The sequence below is a fragment of the Endocarpon pusillum genome (assembly GCF_000464535.1).
Source record: "Endocarpon pusillum Z07020 unplaced genomic scaffold scaffold4044, whole genome shotgun sequence".
In the NCBI taxonomy this organism is placed as follows: Eukaryota; Fungi; Ascomycota; class Eurotiomycetes; order Verrucariales; family Verrucariaceae; genus Endocarpon; species Endocarpon pusillum.
In genome coordinates, this window is record NW_006916388.1 from 121,012 (window position 1) to 144,868 (window position 23,857).

A 23,857-nucleotide genomic window follows, 5' to 3' on the forward strand; every position below is an offset into this window, starting at 1 on the left:
CGGTAGTTCCAAATCAATAGTAAAACGAAGACTACTTGCCTTGATTGCCATCAAAACAAGGAGTACTTAAATTTCACGCTAATTGTAAGTGGACATTAGAATATGAACCGTATAGCGAAAGTGTCACTGCAGTTCTCGCTCACATTGCTTTTCATGCCCGCCGTAATCAATTTTGAACGCTCTGACTTTGCTTCGTAGCGGCACAACCCGGCTGCTAACCGGCTCTCACTTGTGTTGTTTACAGCGACTGAGTCCTGTCATAGACTTCAATTAGTCTGTCGAGTTGTGATCTGAATAGAACCATGCCGTTGTGATGACGCTATCAACGAGTCGAGTTTGCACCTCAGATGACCTGCTGATATCTGAATGAGATTCCGCATTCATTTCCGTGGCAAGCAGGCAGAATAGACTCTTATGAGTAGCAGGGCGGGCCGTAGCCACCCTGGCGCCGATAGATAACTGCATTCAGACACAAAGTACCAGGCGGAAAGCTGCATGTACAGCATTCCAGCTGGGCGTCATACCACAGGAGTGCGGATAGCTGATTCATCGGGAGGTGAGATGGGAAAAATTGTCCATGAACTCCCGGTAGGCGTATTGGACCATAAATAGGAACCTTCCCACTCAGATTGCGGGAAGCTCAAGCAATACCTTTGAACTCTCAGGAGCATCAGCAAACCAACCATACACCAGTATCAGTCATACCTGGAACAGATCAACTTGCGACTCCCAGCGAAGAAAACCTATCTTGAGTCATGAGTGTCCTTGTGCCCGCAGAGCAGCAAGTTCAAGCTCTGCCTCAACACAATATGTTTCCGGTATGCTTTCCAAGCGTTTTTCTGATTTGCTAGAAACAAAACTTCTCAATAATTGTAAGGGCTCACATCAAATGCTGACGATGAGTGGAATAGATGGCAGGCGTGCGGTGCCCAAAGTGCCTCCGGGAAGGTCGTGGTGAGGTCTGGGTCATCCCTGGAACGAGGTGCCATAGATGTGGCCATGCCTGTTGAGTTGTCTAGTGCGAGTAAGTAGGCTGGCTTTCCCCCCCCCGGTTCAGCTACACACTGATACGGACCCCCGGCAGATGCATCGATGAAAAGCTAGGTGAACGAGTCATAGCCGCGGAGTTTTGTCATCATGGTGCATCTTGACAAATAGAATGACCAAAAATGAGCGCAGTTGCATGTTAGCTGGAGCAGGCCAAACTCAGGGCAATGCATTTCGTGAAGAGGATGAAGATTTCGGTTTGAGAAGTGGTTGAAGATAATGATCACTTTGAAGGCGTTATTCGCAGAGCATAATGTTTCTTTGTGATTGGAGAAGACTCGCAGACGGAGCAAGGTCTCCGATGCCCGCCGGCTGCTACAGCAGTCCTCCTAATAACTTATGACCAGTTAATTGTTTGTTGTTTGTTTCGATTGAACCAATTGACCCTTGAGCACGCTGGAAAGTGGTCCGATTGGTCCATTTTTGACAAAATTAGCTGAAGGAAAGGAATGTGATTCAAGACTGGAAAGCAATCAAATGACTATCCTTTCACTGTATACCAGTATCAATGCGGAAGTGGGCATTTTCAAAAAGACAGATTCCTGGAATAAGAAGAATTCGAGAAGAGGATTTGCCTGTAATCCTTTCTTGATTCAAAGCTTGTTGCAAAGGACAAATCCACGAGCTTGACACCTGCCGTAGTACAAACGTAGGACGGACGTAGTACCGGTCTAACCTCTTTAGGTGCCGAATGCCTAGACCAAATATCCATCGACTTCAGCATCTCATGATTTGCAAGCGACTGGCTGAGCCAGCACGAATTGTCTCCAGCATGCCGATGATCTACCTTTACGTCGAAGTACTCGCAAACATCCGACAGGCAAATCTTTACGCGTCGTTGGAGACACATAAGAACGAACACACAAAAATAGACATTGCCTCGGACAAGAAGACCATAACAGTATCTCACGATGGAGAGTCTGCCAGTATCTATCTTCCAACCGAGATTGGCGGTACTGCTGAGGTCAGCATTCCCGTTGATCGCGGCAAGGAGATGTCAGTCCGCTTGGAGCTAGCAGACATCATGAACATGCCTTGCGTTGGGAACACAACTGGCGACGAAGCGCCATGGGCGGCAAATGACCTGAGTCCTAATACTCAGCTGCGATGCCGTGATTGCAAAACTGAGATTCTGACGAATGAGCTACCGCTACAATTTAAGGCTCTACCAAGTGAGCACTGGGCGGAGATGATGGACATTTGGCACTGTCACAGACCACAAGATATCGAGCCAAGTCAGGGAGAGGATGCCCGACAAGCAGCAGATTCCAAGGGTTATGGTGCTTCTACGAAATTGAAAGCAGCTGCTGGCATTGCCTTTGTAGATACTGCATCCTTCTTATTCGCTGAACAGAGCTGCAAAGACGTACAGGTACTGCCCACTATTCACTATTTTATCCAGCGTTGTTCTATGTCTTTTACACTCCCAGAATGGGTGCCTCGCAAGTACTCCCTATCCAGGTCACTTACCTCTATGGGCAACAAGAAGGAGGCCTTTCCACACCGGCGACGGTTTCATGTCAAGGCCACCGATACAATTGCCCAAGATCAAGATTTTGGCTGATCCCGAGAGCTGCGGCATCTTCTGTCTTGGCAGATGGATACTCAGCTTCTCCAACTTCAACCAGCCCCAATGTTTCTCCGTGACTTCTCCCCAGTGCTGGATCTCGCGGGATAAGTGTAGGTACATTCGAACTGACACATTACAGACACACAATTCCGAACTGCACTGCGCCACCTGCAAAGCCTTACTAGGGGCAATTGATGTGTCTGCGGAAGGATGGAGGTTATACAAGTCCAGTCTATCTTTAAGGCCTTCACCGACCGCAGAGTGGCAATCCTTTCCGCCCGAGATCTTTATCTCCTCGCAATTACTCTCCCTGATTGGATCGTCAGCGGCGCGCAAATTCATTATTCATCCTCATGATGATACCAAGCAAGGCTTGCTGGTGAGCTCGAGCACAGACAACATTGTCAAAAGAAACTGACAACCCTTCTGCGATAGATCTGGGTCTTTAATCCAGACATGCGCTATTCGAGTTCTCGGAGATCCGAACTCGTCGTGAGAGCCCTGAAGATATTCTATCAGAATGCAGAGGATCCGCAGAAGCTCCTTGATGAGCACCAGGCCTCCTTCGAAGAACTGCCACTGCCAGCATCAGTTTTCGACTCTTTGAAGAACGTATTGATAGAAAGCACAGAGTTTTTGCCGCCCTCCGCCCGAAAGTTCCAGGATTGGACGATTGGCTTGATAGATCGATACGAAAGAAACTCCTCCGACGGGTTGAAATATTTTGATGACGTTACACACAACGTCATAGAGCGCTCTGGCGATTAATGCTACTGCGTACGAAGTAAAGCATCCTCCTTTACTTCTACATCATCGACTCCACAACCAGAGCACTAGCTCCTCCACCACCGTTGCAAATACCAACGCAACCTATCTTGCCCTTCTTCTCTTTCAATACCCCCAGAAGAGTTGTTAGAATTCTTGCACCACTTGCGCCTAGAGGGTGTCCCATGGCCACGGCTCCACCATGTACGTTGACCTTGTCCTCCGAAAGGTTGAGGAGCTTCATATTGGCCAGAGCGACCACGCTGAATGCTTCATTGATTTCAAATGCGTCGACATTCTTCTCGTCGACTCCAGCATGCTTGAGCGCTTTTGGGATAGCCAATGCAGGCGCAGTTGTGAATTTATTTGGTGCTTTCGCAGCGTCTCCCCATCCGAGGATCTTGGCAAGGGGCTTCAGTTTGAGGGATTTCATCTTCTCTTCTGAAACCAAAATGACTGCAGCTGCACCGTCATTCAGTGGTGATGCGTTCGGTGCGGTGACGGTACCACCATTCGGAATGAATGCCGGCTTCATGGCTCGGAGTTTGTCAACATTCAACTAGTCAAGTCAGTCACCACTCAGGGTTCAATCTCATAATGCTCACGTTCTTAGGCTCATCATCTTTGTCGATTGTTATACCGGGCTTTCCGCGCACTCCTGGCAGTTCAACGGGAGTAATCTCCCAGTCAAACGCCCCACTCTTCTGTGCAGCTTGTGCTCTCTCATATGATCTGATGGCATAGTCGTCCTGCGCTTTTCGATCGAAGCTATGGTCTTGTGCACATTCTTCTGCCGACAAGCCCATGTGATCTTTCTTTCCATATGCATCAGTCAAACCATCCCTCAGTACACCATCAACCAAAGTTTGGTCTCCGTACTTGGCACCCGAGCGCATGTTGGGCAGGTAGTGGGGCACCTGAGACATCGATTCTGCACCTCCAGCAACAATGATGTCCGCGTTGCTCGTCATGATCGTCTGAGCTCCGAGTATGATTGCTTTCAGGCTCGAGGCGCATACTTTGTTCACAGTCGTGCAAACCGTCTCCTCCGAAAGGCCGGCACCAAGTGCGCACTGGCGTGCTGGGTTCTGACCGATACTGTAGCCATGGTGAGCGTAAACAGAGAGACTTTGAGCATATGGCATACCCTGCAGAGATGACATTGCCAAAGAAGACTTCTTCCACGTCCGAAGGCTTGATTTCAGGGACTCGCAGTAGAGCAGCTAGAGTTATAGTCAGTCTCCACCCAATATATAGCTTCAATGCCATATAAACCTTTGATAGCATGTGAACCAAGTTGGGGAGCAGTGAGGCTCGAAAGACTCCCCAGGAAGGAGCCAATTGGTGTTCTGACTGCGGAGACAATATAGACAGGTGGAAGGTCAGGCATGATCGTACTTGGAGGATCTTAATGGGAGGACAAGTATAGAGAGAGCCACAGGATGCTGGATGATGTAGAAATAGTGGAATAGACAGTTATGTCTTTTAATATTTGCCTGACTAGTGTTGAATGCTGGATGGTGACAGGTCCTGGGGGAGCGTTTATGTAGATCTCTCTCCAACTTTTCTTAAGCTGCAGCTTTGCCGAGTGGCATCAGGAACCACAGCTGACTTGCGTTCCCGAACGCCGGTTAAGGCCTGTACCCGCACAGACGCCTAACAACCTAGACCCGGAGGCCCGAGTGTCGGATGCCGCATGCTGGCCAAGAACTAGCTTTCGATACACCAACAAAATTTCTGGTCATTCATGGGTGAAAGTCTGGAGGTTTGCTGAAGCCATACAGGCGGTATTTCTTCACCAGGGTCTGCACCGGTTGGACCATGGACGACCTTTACGACGAGTTTGGGAACTTTATCGGAGAAGCTCCCGAGTCAGAAGATGAATCGCAGAATCGCGAAGCTGGGCCATCCTACGTTTACGATGAAGATTCAGAAGCGGCGGCGGAGGAAGTCAACGAGCAGCAGTTGATGGAGCTGGATGATGAAGGTCCCTCAAACGCCGTCATCCTTCATGAAGACAAGCAATATTATCCCACCGCGGCACAAGTCTATGGTCCTGATGTCGAAACTCTGGTAGAAGAGGAGGATGCGCAACCTCTCAGCCAGCCCATCATTGCGCCTGTGGAAAAGAAAAAGTTTGCTGTGCAAGAAGCTGATCTGCCAGCGGTGACCTACTCACGTGAGTTTATGACAGATTTATTGAGCTTTCCGGAACAGATACGGAACATTGCTTTTGCCGGACATTTACACCATGGGAAAACTGCTTTCATGGACATGCTGGTCATGCAGACGCATGATCTGCAGGAGAGACTGGACAAGAGGGTTGGGAGGAAGAGGGATGAACAGCTACGATATACGGATACCCACTTCTTGGAAAGAGAACGGGGCTTATCGATCAAAGCTGCACCCATGAGCATGGTGCTGCAGGGGACAAGAGGGAAGTCACATCTGTTCAATATACTGGATACACCTGGCCACGTCAATTTTGTGGATGAGGTCGCCGCATCTTTACGGTTGGTCGATGGAGTGGTCCTGATTGTGGACGTCGTGGAAGGTGTGCAGATCAACACGGAGCAGATCATCAAGCATGCAGTCCTCGAAGATCTACCCATGACATTAGTGATCAATAAAATTGATAGACTGATATTGGAGCTCAAGCTCCCACCAAATGATGCATACTTCAAACTGAAACATGTCGTCGAAGAGGTCAATACAGTCATCGAGACCACTCTCCCTGGTCAAGACGAAAAGAGACGACTGAGCCCGGAGAAGGGCAACGTTGCTTTCGCGTGTAGTAGCATGGCCTGGGTCTTCACTTTGCAATCATTTGCCAAAATGTATGCCGAGACATATCCCAAGGTTGACGCAGCGGAGTTTGCTGCAAGACTATGGGGGGATATCTGGTTCAATCCCAGGAGTCGGAAATTCTCACGAAAAGGAATGGAAGAAGGTTCGAAAAGGACATTCGTCAATTTCGTCCTCGAACCGATCTATAAGCTCTACTCTCATACAATCAGTGAGAGCCCGGAAGATCTTAAAGCTACACTGGCAACTCTCAACATATCATTAAAACCGTCACAACTAAAGACTGACGCTAAAGTCCTTCTCAAGCTCGTCTGTGAGCAATTCTTTGGGCCAGCAGATGGCTTTGTGGACATGGTTGTCCAGCATGTTCCATCGCCCATAGAGGCTGCTCAGAAGAAGCTCGATAGATACTACACTGGTCCGCTTGATACCAAGATCGCCACGTCGATGTCTCAGTGCAACCAAGATGGCCCACTTGTCATACACGTGGCTAAACTCTTCTCTACCGTTGATGCCTCTCGCTTCCATTCCTTCGGTCGCATCATGAGTGGTACTGCTCATCCGGGCCAGCAGGTCCGTGTTCTGGGAGAGAACTACACCCTTGAAGACGAAGAGGACATGACTACTGCGACAATCTCCGACACATGGCTGGCTTGCTCCAGATACAACATCCCTGTTTCTGGTGTGCCAGCCGGCAACTGGGTGCTGTTGTCTGGCATTGACAATTCGATCGTCAAGACTGCCACCATATTCCCACTGAAGCTCGACGAGAATGAAGATGCCTACATTTTCTCCCCAATCCGACACCTGACTACGTCTGTCTTCAAAGTAGCCGTCGAACCAATAAACCCATCCGAACTCCCCAAAATGCTCGACGGCCTCCGCAAGATCAACAAATCCTACCCTCTGATATCCACCAAAGTCGAGGAGTCGGGCGAACACGTCGTCCTCGGCACTGGCGAGCTCTACATGGACTGCGTCCTCCACGACCTTCGCCGTCTCTATGCGGAGATGGAAATCAAAGTCTCCGACCCGGTCACCCGGTTCTGTGAGACCGTGGTCGAGACCAGCGCCATCATGTGCTACGCCATCACTCCCAACAAGAAAAACAAAATCACCATGATTGCGGAGCCGCTGGACGACGGCATCGCCGAGGACATCGAAGCCGGGCGCGTCAGGATCAAAGATCCCGTCCGAAAAGTCGCGCAGTTCTTCGAGCAGAAATACGATTGGGATAAGCTGTCTGCCAGATCGATCTGGGCCTTTGGTCCGGACGAACAGGGGCCGAATATCCTCGTGGATGACACCTTACCTTCGAAGATCGATAAGAAGTCCCTCCGCACGGTGCAAGAGGGTATCAAACAGGGTTTCCAGTGGGGGACGCGCGAAGGACCCTTATGTGAAGAACCGATCCGAAATACCAAGTTCCGACTCACGGACGTCAGCCTGGCAGACGAAGCGATCTTTCGCGGCGGAGGGCAGATCATCCCCACCGCACGAAGGGCAGTCTACTCTTCCTTCCTGATGGCTTCGCCCCGGCTCATGGAGCCGATGTACACGTGCGCCATGACCGGGCCGGCTGACTCGGTGGCAAGTCTCTATACCGTCCTCTCCCGGCGCCGCGGCCACGTGTTATCCGACGGCCCCATCGCAGGCACGCCGCTCTACGCGGTGCGCGGCCTGATCCCCGTCATCGACTCCTTTGGCTTCGAGACCGATCTCCGCATCCACACCCAGGGCGCGGCCAACGTCAGTCTAGTCTTTGACAAGTGGACCGTCGTTCCGGGCGATCCGTTGGACAAGAGTGTCAAGTTGAGGCCGTTGGAGATGGCGAGCGCGATGGCGACGGCGAGGGATTTTGTGGTCAAGACCCGGCGGAGGAAGGGGTTGGCGGAGGACGTGGGGGTGGGGAAGTTTTTGGAGCCTGAGCTTTGGAGGGGTTTGAGGGAGAGTGGGGTGTTGGGAGAGTGAAGGTGTGGTGTAGAATGGGACGGTTGGTTCGAATTGATGGGGGTCAATGCGAATGAGGGACCAGAGAAGAGAAGAAGTAGAGGAATATCGGAGACGATTTTTCAAGGTGTTGCACGTTTGAAAGTGATGTTCAGTACCCAGTGAGGATGCATGACCTCCACATGGAGCGGGAACTGATGAGACGCAAAATATGTCGTCTTATCATGAATAATAGAACTGGGAGAATGCGGCTTCCCACCCTCTTCTTCTAAGCTCTAACATCTATCATGACTCTGCATGCCTGCTACTGTCCTTTCGCGTGGTCCCAGTACGACTGAGGCCCCCAGCCCAGAATTTCGTTTCGTGGCTGCATAGATACGCGCTCTTGTCTCACCATGGCTCCCTGGACGCTGTATTGGTTTTGCGAGGAAATAGGTTGGTGCTTCAGATCTGATCTGCGCGCCTTAACAGGGACCCTAGGTGGCTTCATCTATCGCGTCCTCGCTTGCACTGTCTTAGTGATGTGATGGCCTCATGCTGGTCTGGCTGTGCGTTGATATGCAATCTTCGTTCGGAGGGTGTTAAAGAGATACGCTGATATCCTTGTCCTATCTGAACGCTTCCAAGAGCGGTGGCAATCCGTATCTGTATGGTGCCGGGAGGGTTTCGACAGCTAACGAGGCAGTCATCATTTCTGGTACGGTAAGGCTGTTAAATTGCACACCTGAGTAGCGTATGTATGCCGGACTCGTTCACGGGTAGAGTGCAGGCTCTGTGCACCCGAGCGAGTTTTGTAATAGTGGGCTTGCAGCTGAAGCGCAGGCTCCTGTTCTCCAGCTGATGGCTTCTCGTTCATTATAAACTTTGAGATGTGGGTCGACATTCATTGACAAGTCTCGAGCATTTTCTTCACCACACCCATCAGAGTGCCATTTTCCATGGCTGCAGCAACGCGCTCCTTATCCGCAAGCTGCTTGTTCACTTCCTCGGCCGTGCTATGCGTGCCTTCCTTGATCCTGACATCAACCCTGAATCGAGCCGGCAAAGATTGCTCTAGCCGCACGCGAACACCCAGCCCGATGACGGTGGCGAGACTGCAATGTGTGATGGTGGGTGTGACGAGGACGGTGACGGTCTGAAGTGTCGATTGAGGTCTTGATGGTATAGTGGGCTTGATGGAGATGTCTGGCAATGAGACGACTGCCAGGGAGCCCAGCGACAATGGATGTTCTGGATCGGATATGGTGGAGATCAGATCGTAGATTTCTTGTTCGTCGATGGGCTCAACAATGGAGTCGGAGTCACTGTCAGACTCGGCTTTGGAGTTTGTTGCTTGTGAAAAAGGATCATTGGAGTAGGCTGGTGACGGATAGGAGAAAATGCCTGGACCATTCTGGGCGGTCTTGTCCGAAGATGCTCGTCGCCTTCTTGTGGGGAGGTCAGAGGCATTCAAGATGGTAGGGTTGGCGTTCTGAGGGTCTGCCATGATGATTTGACCAAGTGATGAAGTCGGTTGAAAGCACCAACTTTTGAAGACGACGACTAACTATAAGATGAGTGTTCGTAGTAGTACGTAGGCCGCACCAGCGAGATGATAGATCTACCGAGACCGAGAAAAAGAAAGAGAAAGAGAAAGAGAAAGTGGCAAAGTGGGGGCTCGGCTACTTAATTTTGAACCTCTCACAAGTGACACCAGATGGTGATATACCACTGTCCAGGACCACAACAGACCATCAATCACGACAGCTACAGATGTTGCTGCTGCTTAGCCCTTGCTGTCGCTTGTCCCTGTACGCTGTTGGCGTCATGTCATTGTTATTCCTCTGCTGTTGCTGCTTTTTCTTGGCTATGGAGTTGATTGTCACTGTCAAGGATATGGGATATGCACTTGTCATCTTTGCGAGTAATAGTGCATTAGCATTCCCCTCTGTCATACCACAACCGAACGCTAGTAATTTTAAGGTATTTATTCTTCTTCTTATCCTGCATAACTGGAAATGGCCTGTGTGTGTGTATGGCAAGAGGGTCCGGAGGTCCCTTGACCTTGACCTTGACCTGGACCTGGACCTGGACCTGAAGATCACGACCCCATGCGAGGATTTTCTTTTGCTCATCACAAGGACAAAGTTTAATAAATTCCTGCTCGCATGTTTCCCTCGGGAACAATGCTTCTAGAAACTCCTATCTTTGCATACTACGTAAGCGCATGCCTGTAAGCGCATGCCTGCCTGTCGGTTGCAGCTGCAACACAAAGGCGCGAATAACATCATTCGCCAACAATGCAGGACCATCCCTCCCTACTTAGCACAGGGCAATCCGGAACGAATCCCGAGGCCGCAGCAATCGTTTCTATAATCAGCCAGATTATAGATAGAAGAAAAAGGAGAAGGTCCACCTCGCTATCGGTCGCACTTCCTTGGAGCAGCTCGTGATTCGTGATAGGGAGATTATTGCTCTCGACTGGAAACATACTACGTACTATGGCGGTGATAGTTTCCCAACAAGCAACCAATCCGTAATCTCCCCAGCGTAGGAAACCGGGAAAAGAAATGTGGAAAGGCGCAAGCCCCCGGCTTTGAGACTTGAATACGGAGTAATCGCACTGAGGTTACAACGCTGCTTCCCAAAAGGGGTCTAATTTCGTAGCTGGAGCCGAATCAAGTCTGTTAGCTTTCATATGATACACTGGGTTGGAACCGTTTTCGCCGGGCTGATAACCTCAACCTCGTACCTTGCGCACTGAGCAGACCTCATCATAGGCACAGGACTAATGAACTATCAAACCAAGACCGTAGGTGTATCCTGCTTAAAGCAGGATTTATTGATCTAACTTACTCTCAAGCCCCTGTCGTTGTCATTCTTTGTGGACAACTGGGCCCATGTCTTGACTCTTCAATTTCGACCACCATTCAAGCAATTTCCATGGCTGATCGACTCGTCAATGCTCAAAGCTGTCCCGATTAAGGTCCCGTCAAATAAAGGATCGTATGTTGTGGTGTATCTTCTTACTGGTGTATAGGGATCACGGAGCACAATTAAGGATCCCAACCCGTCTCCCTTGGGCCCCTTGTCGGGAAAAGTTCCACTAGAACCTAACTTAGTGGGGGTCATGCCAATGGACACATCGTCGATCACTCCAGACTTGACCCGTGTATGACTACGTACTGCGATGTTCAAGATGCAGAGATACAGCCAATAACGAAGGGGTTTACCACCAACAAAGTCCTGACGCCTCTGGCTCCTTTAACGCCGCAACGCCCTATTCCCGCCAGCTGTCACATCACCAGCTAGAGTTTCACCCTTGGATACTAGACCTCTTAGCAAATCTGGCTTGCAAAGGTCGAAAGATGTAGCTGTCCACAGGAATAGATACCCAAGTGTACGTATGCGTTGTTGCCTACGGAATCCAAAGTGGTTTTCCTGACACAGTCAACGATATTTTCTGAAGCTGTATGGATCACCGCAAGCAAAGTTAGAGGTCGACGTCGATTGCCTCCGGACGAAATTCATTCCACTGACCTGAGAAGGAGCCAATCAACCTTCAAGTTAGGGCGGACATGGGGCCCCTAGTCAGCATGCATTTCTATCGCATCACCCAATGGTGATAAGCGCTTTAGATTGCGGATGCTACGGTACTGTGCAGTGGGTCATCTGTGCCAGTGGCAGATCTGGCATACGAGTACCATTTGGCGCCGCCCTTGATTGAAAAGACTCTCGTGCGCATGAGGGGAGAGGCGGTAACTGCGAGTAGAGCCGTTGGTGTATGCGCAATCACTTTGCCCCACCTGACGATTCGAGTTGACAAGCCAAGTGGCGTACCCATGCACAAACATGATCTGGGAGGGTAGTTTTGGGAAGGCAACACAATGTGGAGAAAGAAGGCTGCATTGCTTTTCTGTGAATTTACGAGGCGCAGGGAAGATTTTGTGATCCAAGTTGGCGCATGGAGTCCAAGGGTCACATCCTGTCCCTTTGGCTCAGTCACCCCCCCCCCNNTACTCTTCCAGAACATCCTCGGTTGTACGTAGCCGTTGCGCAGGATCTCACTAACCCTTCGCCCAGCGGCGCATTTCTAGCCGTTTGAACGCCCTTGCAGTATCGCAGAGCAAAGCCATTGTTGGCTTGGATCCCAGCTATTTCTCTGGCTCAGCCTCTACATTCTTGAAAAGAAAACGTCTGCATGACGTCTATCATCTCTGTACGTGGGCTTGATCAAGCTGGAAATGAGGGGCGTTCATGGGCGTGAATCAACGAACCGGCGGGTCTTGGTAGCATTATCACAATCATTCGTCCAACAACAGGCTCCGGAATGACCTTTGAAAATCGTTGTTTCCAATATATGACCCAACGGTAGCCATCAGCCTGCACACACGATTTATTCTTAGGATTCTTTGTACGACACGCCTCCACATCCTCTATTGTCTCGTGTTCTGGCCATTTCCTGTCACGACTTACTGTTTTGGGCGACTCGATCCTACGCATCCACTTTCACGTGAAAGGAGGTTTATCCGCTGCGAAGATTAGACAGGGGAAGCAGGCGATAGTCTCTCTGGGGAACCTGGAAAGCTTCTGGTCTGCCCATAATTCCCTGCGCTTGCCAATTCGGTCCTGTTTGCGTTCAACTCCAATGTCTACGAGTATCCAGAAGCATCAATAGGGTCTCTCTGCACAATTGGCGTTGAAATATCACGTATGCTGCTGGAGCGCAGCGCTGGCGGAAGTGTCACTCTGTACTCTGGCGGTAGCTGCTTAGAGCGAATCTTCAATATGCAGGCTTTTTCGTTTGGGCAGATCAATGTCCCGGGGCAGAGAAGTATGGTCCCTGGTGCTGGCGCAGATAGCGAACATGATGCTCACTGCTTGGGTAGACTACGTATTTGTGGACGAACATAACCGTCACAAGCGCCTAAAGGGTAAGACCGTCGCTCGACACGTACATAAATTTCTGCATGTCTGACCTCAGCCAGTGATGAGAGCCTGTGAAGGTTGCCGACGTCGAAAGATCAAGTGCGATGCGGTAACGACCAACACGTGGCCGTGCTCTGCATGCAACCGTTTGAAATTGCAGTGTGTCCCGCCGACAATGATCGATCAAGATATCTCCGGAGCAGATCATGTGGTAGACTCTCAGGAGGATTCGAGCTATCACTTCGTCAACCCCAGTGATTCGACCCCCATTCAGAATACAAAGCCAGCATTGGACTACACCAGTAAGACGTCATACCCTCAATTCGACAATAGTCGTCATGTCTACCAACCTGCTCTCGCACCATATTCCGCAATCCCCCAGTTTTTCTCTTCAGACACACAACCACGTTCCTATGATGGGCTCTATCCGCCGTCAAATCCTGCAGGTGTCAACGCGACCGCTGACTCCCAAGCGTTTTACCCTCCAGCAATGGCAACAATCACACGTAGTATCAGTGAGCCGTCGGAACAGGACTCTTCCACCGCAGAGGGTTTGAGCGAAGCACTTGGAGAACTGAAGATTGACGAGAGTGGCACTGGTGGGTAGTCCAGGAATCTTACTGCTGAGGCCGAATGCTAAATTTTGCTAAAGCTCCCTATTTGCGAAGACCAAGCAGAAATGTTGCCGAACCCGCAGCGCCTGTGCGTGACAAAGAAATCGAGCTCCCGCCTTTAGACACCAGATATGGATCTCAGATCCGTATACCTCCAGCACTTATGCCATCCGAAGAGGAAGCTGAACACTACTTTAAAATCTTCTTCTCCGACGTGCATCCATACGTACCTGTTGTCAATAGGAGTCATTTCTACCAGCAGTGGCAGACCGACCGTGGCTCGATATCTCCATTATTGTTGGAGGCTATGTTGGCATGTGCTGGACGCCTATCTGATGACCCTGCCCAGGGAGCGCAATGGCTAGCGTTGGCCAACAGTGAGTATTTTCTCCCTGGTATCGCGCTATGGCTGACTAGCTATAGAGCAGGAGGACTCCTTCTTGGACACCCCTCGGCTGAGCACGATTCAAGCTCTTTTGCTTTTACTCAAAGCTCGAGAGGCCGCCCCAAAAAGGGGATACTATTACCGTTCCTGGATGACGTGTAAGACCATTGCTGCAATGGCCAAAGATCTGGAGCTGCACGAACACCATGAGGTGCATAAGAATGAAAAGACTTGTGGGTCGAGCCCCGTTGAGTGTTTGGCTAAGACTAGAGTGTGGCAGACGTTGATGGTCTGTGAGACGGTCATTGGCGGACCACAGGGTAAGCATTTAACCACGGTAACGGGAATTTCCTCTGACAAGCCCAGGCCGCTATGATTACGAGGTTGATATTGAGACTGTTGATATCGATACAAGGCCACCATGCTCCGAGATTGATCCTTTCGAGGCCACCATTTCTCGTCAATTCGCCTATTTCGTGCGGAACGTACGTAACATCCGTACGATTGCGGAAACGTATCATGAATTGAGGAAGACGGAAGGTTGGGGAGGTCATCCTAAATTCGTGGCACACAACCAAGCTTTTGACAGTTGGCCTGACGCTCTGCCTGAAGACCTACAGTTGAATCTTTCTACTGACGGCACACCACCATGGTTGCCCTCTCACTTCATTGGGAACATGCACGTTCACTATCAGTTAGGACGCATCATGCTGCAAAGGCCTCAATTGATGGCGTCCAAGTCGTTTGCCGCCGATAGTGCATGGAAGCAGCATATGACATCCTGTTATACTTCAGCGAAAGTTCTCTGCCGCTTGCAAGAAGCTATCATCTCCCAATTTGGCCTGCAAGGTTTACTGTGCATGGTGCGAGGTATCAACTTTACTATCTATGCAGTGCTCACCTGTGTCATGCTGCATTTGGTAAGCATGCTCCTATCATATCACACACTCTCTTGATTGACTTCTCCAGGTTGCCATCACTTCACCTGATCCGGAGCTGTATGGCGACGCTCGAGACTTTTTCACTCGTCATATGCGTATTCTAGAAGAGTGCATAAATGCATGCCCTATGCAGGATATGAAAGCTCAGATCGACGCCTTGCGTGAAGCATTTTCTGCAGACAAGGACAAGCCATTTGAACTGAAGATGTCCTTTCCATACGGCACACCTTCGGATTCTTACCAGCCAAGTCCACCCATGGAATCACATTATCCGAGACTTCAAATGTCGGATAACGAGTCCTACCGCCAGCAGAGAACTCAACCGTATCCTCTACAAACCATGACTCCTCCCGTCTCGGCCATCTCGGGAGAGTCTGGGGTTGACTCACCTCTTTCGCAGCCAAATCGAGGCACTGGTCCGCCGCCAAACAGCGCGAGCCATTCCATGACCAACTACGTGCAAGCATATCCTCAACCTTCAATGCCCAGTGTTGATGAGGCGCAATGGAATCCAACCCCAATCTTCCATCATTGGAACACGGCATTTTCCATTCCACAAGCAGCATTGGCACCACCACCAACCCCCAGCGCGACCACAACTTCTCCAGCCATGAACTTCCCAGTGGTACAACAACAGACCCATACACCGATTTCGCCGTCCAACCCCAACCCCTACATGACCCAGTATGCAAGCTCTGCTGGAGGAAGGGTCACCTCTACTCCGCAGCCACAGCCACAGCCACAGCCACAGCCGCACGAGCAAACGTCTCAAGCACAACAATCCAGCTATCAAGGCACATTCGTCTCATCTAAAGAATGGCAGCAGAGCGTCGCCAGCGTATATGATCCTAATGGGCTCAAGAGGAGGTGGATCTATGCTGAGGCGGACAATCAGCCTCAGAAGCGGATGAGGTGATCACACACATCATCGTTCTTCTAAAAACTCATTCATTTGTACTGTAACAAAAGTGCCACTGTTTTCGGGATAAGCATGAAAGATCACGGAGGGAAATGTTATTGTCAAAGAACTTCTGGCATTCTATCTGCTGGCCCACTGGAGCATCGGGAGCAGATTTTTGGGTGCAGCAGCATGCCCCTTTGGAGCTGACTTGGGTTGGTGGTGGTGGCGGTGGCGGCCTGAGATATGCTGACCGTTCAGCAGTCTTTTCCACTATCCAAATACCCCCAAATTGTTTGAAATTTTTTCGCATCAAAGAGGTTTGATTTCATCTTGGATCTTGTATTGAATATGGGCGTGAATCTAAGTTGTCGATAATGCTCGTGAAAGTAGGGTCTGAGAGGTCGAAGAGTTTAGGGATGTAATCGTGACTGACTAGGTGTGAAAAGAGCACATCATGGTGAACAGGTGTCTGAAAGCATGATGTGTCTCAGCCTTTGGCTATGCGCAATGCAGTCCTCCCTCCACTCCTGCATGTAATGTTCCAATGTCATCGCCACTCGATTGCGAGCTTGCTTCATCCAACTTCAATCTAGATGTTCGCTAGACCTTTCTGTGTCGTTGCATCCGAGAAGACAACAATCTTGAAGCATAGTGGATGGTGACCGGCTTTGATATTCAGATATCTTTCCAATCCACATCTCTTCTTCTTCTTCTTCAGATTGTGAGTATGTTAGAATTTTGCCAGTGTAGATCAGCGCTGTGGTTGTTGCTGTTGTTGCTGCTGCAGCACAGTCTGAGCTCCACTGCCTGCCACCCCACCCTCATCACCTGTGTTCATAGTCTCACCACCCTCATCCGCCGCCGCCGCAGCAACATCGCCCGTGCTCCCTAGGATTCTCTGCTCTCGGGTTCTCGCCTTCCTCTCCTCCTCGGCCCGCTGCGCTTGTGTCAGCTCTCCATCACCCTCGCGTCCCTCTGCAGCATTCGCATCTCCAGCCGCCTGAATCCCTCCCTCATTCGGTTCGCCCGGAGCCTCACCATCCTGGCCTTGTGCGCGCCGCTTCTTCCCAGCCTTGTGGTTCGTATCGTTGTCGTCGTGGTGGTGCGCATAGATCTCGCCGGACGCGTATTGTTTCTCAAAGATGGCGAGGTCATCGGCTGTGAGACCGATCGAGGTGGGAGGACGGCGGATCATGGTTGGGGAGATCGGTATTCAGATGGGGGGAAAGGTTTGTGAGGGTTGAATGCGATGGCTTGAGGGAGGGGAAATCGGGTGCGTAGGCTGTGACGCGGTGATCGTGACCGCTTTCCTTAGATGACGAGATAAAGATAGATGGAGAATGTATGTGAAGCTGAAGCTGAAGAGAGCAAATGATGCGCATAGACTAAGGGTAGAGTGAAGAACAACTGCGAGCGAGACAAGAAATAATATAAGCAATGCATGATGATGCTTAATCGTTAGGCGTTAGCCGTAGTCCTTATTAGGCTAGCGTGCCCAGTCGGATAATATTCGGTTCAGGAAGGCGGCGTTAAGCTTTTCCGGGAAAGATGCACCAAAGGGGCTTAGTAGGCTTGGCAGGCCAAGACAGAGCTGTATTTCATTACAAGGGCCTGGTGCCCTCCAAAACACCATATTAGCATAAGCATTTTTTATTGTGGATTAGTAGTGGTTTTGTTATAACGGACCGGCGTCCTCCAAGGCACCAGTATTGACATAAGTATTGTTAACATGGAGGAGTAGTCGCGAGTTTCATGATAATAACCTGGCGTCCTCTAGAGCGCCAGTATCACAGTAGGAGACATAAGTATTGTTGATGTTGAGGAGTATTAGTAGCTAATTTCGACAAAAGGCCCTGGCCTCCTCCTAACAATAGTATGCGCACCATTTTCTTGTCCACCATGCATGACAATTGATGACATTTTATACAGCTTGAATCACAGCATCACTTCCCATCACAGCCTTCACCATGTACAGATGGCAAGCAGGCAACGCTCTCAGGGCAATGCAACATGATCTCCCCCTAGTTCAGCGCAGCATTGCAGCATCATCATCAGCATCGTCACGAGAATACTCATCCTCAATGCAACTGCGACGAGATGAAGGTCAGCGACCATCTACCCCACAGACCTTCCCCCCTTCACCTACAAGCAGTACTAATTCTTCTTCCTCTCCCCGAACAGACATAGACAAAGCAAACAACCAGCCAACCAACCGCTCGCCCTCCCAACCCCAACAATCCGATACCTCCATGGGCCTCGGCTCCAGCAGCGTCGTGCACAACCAACAACAAAACCTACCCAAGTTCATCACCGCGGATGCCGTCGACACCCCAGTCCGAATAACCCGGCAATACCGCGACTTCGCTCCCCCTAGCTCATCAGGTCCGTCCCCCGCCGCAACGGCAGCTTGGACGCCCGCGCCCTCGGCACCTCTCAACCGCAGGGTCCTCGGTTCGAACTCAGTCCCGCCGTGCGCGCGCGGCGGTGGGGCTGGGGGGGCGGGGCGGATGCTACGAGCCACGGGGGGGAGAGGCCGCGGTGGAAGAGACAGAACACGGCGCCGACGTGACAACAACGCAGACATGGAGGAGGGTGGGGACAGCGAGCACCTGAAGGATGCAGCCGCCAAGATCGAGGCTCACCTGGGCCCGCCTCCCCGCGAGTGGGTGGATCATGTTCCCGAGGAGTTGAGTCTGGAGGATCTCCGGGTCGACTGGCCGAGTATCCCCACGGGCAGAACCGGCATGATCATGGGCGTGGAGGAGAAGCTGCGTTGGGCGGCGAGGAGGATCCCACATGACTACGAGACGCCGGAGGACTTGGCGGAGAGGTTGCACCGCGGACAGGAGTTGGTTCACTTTGAGTCGGCGCAGGAGAAGGAGCAGGTTCTGCAGATCGCGCGCGGGCTGGCCGAGAGGACGGCGGATCGCATCACAGAACGGACGGGCAAGGAGGTCACACCGAAGGAGAGCTCGTTTGAGGGCATCAGGGAGAAGGATCGCGTGGTGCTGGCTCGGGAGTTTGTTCGCGGCGAGTATCCTCCTCTTGAGGCGGGGTGGAAGGATATGCAGACGCAGACGCAGAAAGGGAAGGAGGGAGGAAGAAAGAGGCCTGCGTTCCTGGGCGACGTGATGAGGATCTTGGGCAACAATGAGACATATCACGCCAAGGAGCAGGAGCAGCTGATGTCCACCATTCAGGGATTGTTGGCGACGACGCCGCAGCGGCGTGTTAGGGCTCAGGCTCAGGCTGAGGAAGGGGCTTGAATGTGATGGGACAGGGTGCAGGGAGAAGCTTGAATTGTAGATTATCGTCATCTGACGACATGCCTCTCTTGATCGAGCATTCAGTCCGTAGATCGTGTAATCGCTCAACATCATGGCGAGATTCGGTACAACCACAGAATCACGAGCTTCTCAACATCCTTTATCAGCGCTGTGCCATGCCCCTAAATCCCTTCCGTGTGAGCTTCTCTTACCCGCTACAGCCCACAGCCTACAGTCCGACCCTGCACGTGGACTTTGGGCTCCTCGCTCTCAGTTCAATCCACTGCCTTCTCCCCCCTCTTCCCTTCCCGTCTCTCCCCGCCATCTCCCTCTCTCCCTCTCTATAAAACCAAACCCCCCATCAAGAATGAGTGCGGTATTATAGCTATACCCAAGAGCGAAGAGATTGAAAGGTCTCGGGCACAGTAACAATGCGATGCATGCATGTGCGAGTTACGCACATACGCCCGATCTTACGGAAGTAAGAAAAAGAAGTATCTTCTGTCAGCTTAGAGACATAGACACTGGGTTCGGTTTTCTTCTGTGCCATTCTGTCCTCACCATTTGTACATTTTGTATAGATGGGCTGGTGGAAGCCCCTTCACCCCGTCAGGAGGGTGAAGGGAAAAGAGGGGAAGAATTGGGATGTAGGATAGCGAATCAGTCGTTCAGATGATGAGGAGATTGATGGCTGTTTCCTGTGCCGTTGAGAGATATACTGTAAAAGGGGGAGATCTTTGCATGTGGAGTTGGGGGATGAAAATTGGGTGAGGTTTTCGAGTATGCGCTTGATGGCTGTTTTGGTTTCAGCTGCTGGTTTGCGGACTGCCCGGCTGCCCGGCTATCCGGCTGCTGGTGGAATGGAGTGGGATGGAATCTCTTTGGTCTGGATGGGGTGTGTGCGGGAGTCGCCGCATGTCTGCCCGCCCGGATGTAGTGTGTGTATGCTTTCCTGCTTCCTGCTTTCCTGCCCGGGGTCATCGCGAACGGTAGATAAATGGCAACTGTGGAAGAGGAACAGCGATGAATATTGCGCAGTCGAGGCACAGAGAGCAAGAGGAGCAGAAGAGAAGAGGATGATGAAACAATGAACGAAGGAAGGCAGGATGAGAACGGACAATAGTCAAAGATTGACGACACCAGTTCTTGGGACATAGTGGACAAAGTGATGACTCTGTCTGACATCTTTTACACACTTCCATGCACGATGTTCTTCTCAACTTCGGGAAAAGGGGAGGGGAAAGATGCTGATATTTCTGATATATGACTCCTTCCCTTGCATTCGGCTTGGTGGCTTCAAGTATGAAATAAATGTTGGAAAGCATGAAAACAATAGCAAGAAGATGTGGTGCGTGGTCGAGGAGGAAGGGGTGCGCGTAGCGCTCGTGAAGTATGACTTGTACTTTGATGTACATTTTGCGCTGCCTTGTCTGATCGATGATCGGGCCTTGAACGGTGCCAGGCCTCCTTTCAGGTCTGTATGAGCTTTTACCAGTTGGATTATACCATGATTGCCATCGCTTAGTGAAGGCGATGTGTGATCATGTACCACTTTTTCCGCTTGACAGATTCAAACACATCCACAGGCGTTTCTTTTATCTTGGAGGCGGAACCTCAGAGCACATTCAGATCAACCTCCTGCTCTACCTCTCCATGTTCTTGACCGCCTGATCAAATATCTCCTTCAAGCTCTTATGCCCCTTCTCCACCACGCCTTCCATCCTCTTATGCGCCTTCTCCAACTCATCCCTGATAACCAGCTTCTTTCTTAGCCTTCTGGTACCACTTTTGCCATTGGCCCCTCGCTTCGCGGATCCCCAACCCAGCTTTTTCGAACTCTCTTTTCGCGTCCGCAAGAGATTGCGCGCGTGATTCTGCTGTGGGAGGTGGGATAGGGACGTTGAGCTGCAGTGGGTTTTGAGGGTCGGGTTGTGGTGTCAGCGAGTAGGGCGAGGATTGAATTGATGTGGTTATGGGTTTAATGTGCTAGTATAAGGAATAAAATCAGTTTTAAGCACACGAGCCATACAATAGCCCCCAAAAAGACAGGGAATTGTAACAGACGTACAGCCTCCTCATTAACCATAACGCCCATCAACCTGCCTCCCCTAGGCACCACCGTAGCTAGATCCCCCAACCTCAACTTCTCCACCTTCTTATCTTGGAGTCCATGCTTGATCTCGACCTGCAAACCCTCAATTGTCTCGGCGCTCAGACGGCCTCCCGTGCGAAGCTTCTGCAGGCTATCACGCAGCCAGTCGGCTTGATGTTTAATCTTGGCTTCTAGGTCAGAAAAATCGTAGGGGTCGATCTCGCGGTCACGGTTGGTTTGGGCCTTGTTGTCTGGAATGTGCTCGGTGTTGGAGGCGGAGATGGATTTTCTGGCTTTGGAGGCTCCCTTCTTGAGGTGGTGTGAGGTGGTAGAAAAGAGGGAGCAGGAGGAAGGGGGGACGTGTGGATGTGATATTGGAGCAGATGTGATTAAAGGAGAGGATAGGGGTGTGATGGCCCGAGAGAATCGTCCTGTTGGGAAGCCAACTGGGACACTACGTTCACAATACAGTTTGGCTGGCATACGGCAGCGTGTAAGCCGTAGAGATTGGGGCATATTGGCCTCCCAGGTTGAGGAAGAGGAAGAGGAAGAGGAAGAGGAAAAGAAAAAGAAAAAGATGAAAGCTCCTAAGCTGTTTTCCTTATTGGAGAGATTCATACAGGCCAAGCCTATAGCTGATCTGATTGGCTGGGGATACTGCGGTGGGAGCTACGGGCAATCATACTTCTCCCCAGGCGCTGGATTTGCACCGAGGTACGCAAGTCAAAGCTGGTACATCTCAGATCTTAGCACTGCGATCCAGACACGTGATGGCACAAGAAGCCCTCCGCATAAAATCAAGAAATAAAGCCATCAGAGCGGTAGAGACGACTCTTCGGTCACAAACATCAAGCACAACAAGTCTAGATCTGTATGTGTCATAAAACTGTCTTTTCTATACTCGACGCGCGCAGATCCAAAGCAGAACATAGAATAATGATTCCAAGTTACGTCTATATGTGTTCGACGGGATGTGTTGGGAGCGGTGCATTCGCGACACGTGAAGTCAGCCCAGAAAGCGTCAAACGGTCGGTCACCCTAACGTAGGGCGGCGTAGGCTGTCTTAGCACGTTATTAGCGTAGCATGTTGCTTTCTCTAAAGGCTTGCTTTATAATAGCGAAGATCTCCTCAGGCGTCCGAATAGGGTATAGTGACGTTAGTTTAAGGCGCTCGCAGATGTAGTCTCTAGCAGGGCCCTTTACACAAGGCTGGTAACAAATCTTATAATCTGTGAGTCATCCTGAGGGAAAGGGCTAATAAGAGAGCGAGTCTTATAAATCTAATCTTTGACTAGGATATCCTTAGGGCCGCTTAGGCCACTAAAGGTCTTAGAAGTACTCTTGCAGAGATCCTTAATAGCAAGAGGCAAGAGAAAAGTTGATCTAGGGGGCTCTGTGCTAGCTCTCTTGCTTCCTGGCTTATAAGAGCCGGTCTTACAAGGGCGATATAATCCTACGCTTATATCAGAATAGGCCTTAGAAGAGGCAATAAGAAGAAGGTTAATAACGGGTTTAAGGTACGCTTTACCTTTGGAAAAGGATCTGTAGGAATGGCCTTCTATCACGAGCTGGCCACTGTCTCTGTATATAGGTTGGAATATATAAAAGATATTAAGAAGGCAGGCGCCTAACGTGTAAACGCCTGATGACAAGTCACCTGCTCTGTTAGGTCAGCAATTTTTTCTTACAGGGCCATATTCCGTTCTTGCAGGGCTGTATTTTGTTTCTCTAATTCTTGACTAGCAGCAGCAAGCTACGTAGCGTACTCTGAAATTTAGTAGACTAAGTTAGCGTTAGTATTTGCTGTTTTCGCTAGCTTTAAGGCGACCCTCTCAGCTATCTAGTTAATCAGAGCTTATTCTTGCACTCCCTATTACTATAGCTTAGCTAGAATAATGTTAATACTAGATTAAAGATTAGCTAATATAATTACTCTTAGCTAAGCTACTCTAGCAAGAGGATTAGAAAGGTTGAAAGGTGAAATAGGATTAAGGTAATTATTCTCAGCAGAGGGAACAGGGTTGTCAGTCCTGGCCGGGCTAGATAAGTTGAAGGCAGCTGTATCAAATGCGGTCTAGGGGGCTGCTCTTATGTTCTCGCGTATTAGTGACTAGTCACTAGTTAGTGTTGTCATTATTAATGTGTGGCCTAGCTCTAATAGAGTATTACGTAAGTTAAAAGAGGAAAGGCGACAGGACCTTAAAGGGTGTCGTGATTGTCAAGGTGGGGAAAAGGTTAGTGGCCTTTTTGAACAGGGCAGCTGTCTGACAGCTCTAGAGTATGCCGACCCTATATTTATACTCCGCCTTGATTACAGAGTCGTTGTATATATGCGTACAGGGCGCCCTGTTCTTTTACTCGCTAGGTACAAGGATCCCGCTTATTTGAATTCAGAGGTCCGAATCTCCTTGTCTTCTTTAACCTCATCAGGGGCGCAGAGGGTGTCAGAGAGGCTTGCTTTAAACTTGAGTCCGACCTCGAATGTCAATACCGACCCAGAATGAGCTGGCGACGGGTCCAGAGATACAGATCTCTTGCAGTCGATAGTTTAACGACCGTTTCCAGTCAAAGAGCAGTCTTAGGATAATGTCACGTGTCACGTTGGAAGCAGGC

General features: G+C 50.4%; 8 protein-coding genes across 8 annotated transcripts; 4 read left to right on the forward strand and 4 right to left on the reverse strand.

Annotated features, from left to right (window-relative positions):
* Positions 1-1,819: 1,819 nt before the first annotated feature.
* Positions 1,820-3,385, forward strand: EPUS_03300 (uncharacterized protein; the record flags this gene model as incomplete). Its single annotated transcript, XM_007805123.1, has 3 exons — positions 1,820-2,419; positions 2,757-2,996; positions 3,053-3,385. 3 exons carry the CDS (start codon positions 1,820-1,822, stop codon positions 3,383-3,385), a joined length of 1,173 nt encoding a protein of 390 aa, XP_007803314.1.
* A 37-nt stretch (positions 3,386-3,422) lies between these two features.
* On the reverse strand, positions 3,423-4,772 carry EPUS_03301 (Acetyl-CoA acetyltransferase; the record flags this gene model as incomplete). Its single annotated transcript, XM_007805124.1, has 4 exons — positions 3,423-3,941; positions 3,988-4,480; positions 4,530-4,605; positions 4,658-4,772. 4 exons carry the CDS (start codon positions 4,770-4,772, stop codon positions 3,423-3,425), a joined length of 1,203 nt encoding a protein of 400 aa, XP_007803315.1.
* A 431-nt stretch (positions 4,773-5,203) lies between these two features.
* Positions 5,204-8,158, forward strand: EPUS_03302 (uncharacterized protein; the record flags this gene model as incomplete). The annotated part of the gene is made up of 1 exon (XM_007805125.1): positions 5,204-8,158. The coding sequence occupies one exon, from the start codon at positions 5,204-5,206 to the stop codon at positions 8,156-8,158; it is 2,955 nt and encodes a 984-aa protein (XP_007803316.1).
* Positions 8,159-9,020: 862 nt separating this feature from the next.
* EPUS_03303 (uncharacterized protein) lies at positions 9,021-9,623 on the reverse strand (the record flags this gene model as incomplete). The annotated part of the gene is made up of 1 exon (XM_007805126.1): positions 9,021-9,623. One exon carries the CDS (start codon positions 9,621-9,623, stop codon positions 9,021-9,023), a length of 603 nt encoding a protein of 200 aa, XP_007803317.1.
* Positions 9,624-13,220: 3,597 nt separating this feature from the next.
* On the forward strand, positions 13,221-15,901 carry EPUS_03304 (uncharacterized protein; the record flags this gene model as incomplete). Its single annotated transcript, XM_007805127.1, has 5 exons — positions 13,221-13,644; positions 13,698-14,036; positions 14,083-14,364; positions 14,411-14,964; positions 15,014-15,901. 5 exons carry the CDS (start codon positions 13,221-13,223, stop codon positions 15,899-15,901), a joined length of 2,487 nt encoding a protein of 828 aa, XP_007803318.1.
* A 736-nt stretch (positions 15,902-16,637) lies between these two features.
* EPUS_03305 (uncharacterized protein) lies at positions 16,638-17,081 on the reverse strand (the record flags this gene model as incomplete). The annotated part of the gene is made up of 1 exon (XM_007805128.1): positions 16,638-17,081. One exon carries the CDS (start codon positions 17,079-17,081, stop codon positions 16,638-16,640), a length of 444 nt encoding a protein of 147 aa, XP_007803319.1.
* Positions 17,082-17,853: 772 nt separating this feature from the next.
* EPUS_03306 (uncharacterized protein) lies at positions 17,854-19,152 on the forward strand (the record flags this gene model as incomplete). The annotated part of the gene is made up of 1 exon (XM_007805129.1): positions 17,854-19,152. One exon carries the CDS (start codon positions 17,854-17,856, stop codon positions 19,150-19,152), a length of 1,299 nt encoding a protein of 432 aa, XP_007803320.1.
* A 1,743-nt stretch (positions 19,153-20,895) lies between these two features.
* EPUS_03307 (uncharacterized protein) lies at positions 20,896-21,760 on the reverse strand (the record flags this gene model as incomplete). Its single annotated transcript, XM_007805130.1, has 2 exons — positions 20,896-21,138; positions 21,221-21,760. 2 exons carry the CDS (start codon positions 21,758-21,760, stop codon positions 20,896-20,898), a joined length of 783 nt encoding a protein of 260 aa, XP_007803321.1.
* Positions 21,761-23,857: the final 2,097 nt, after the last annotated feature.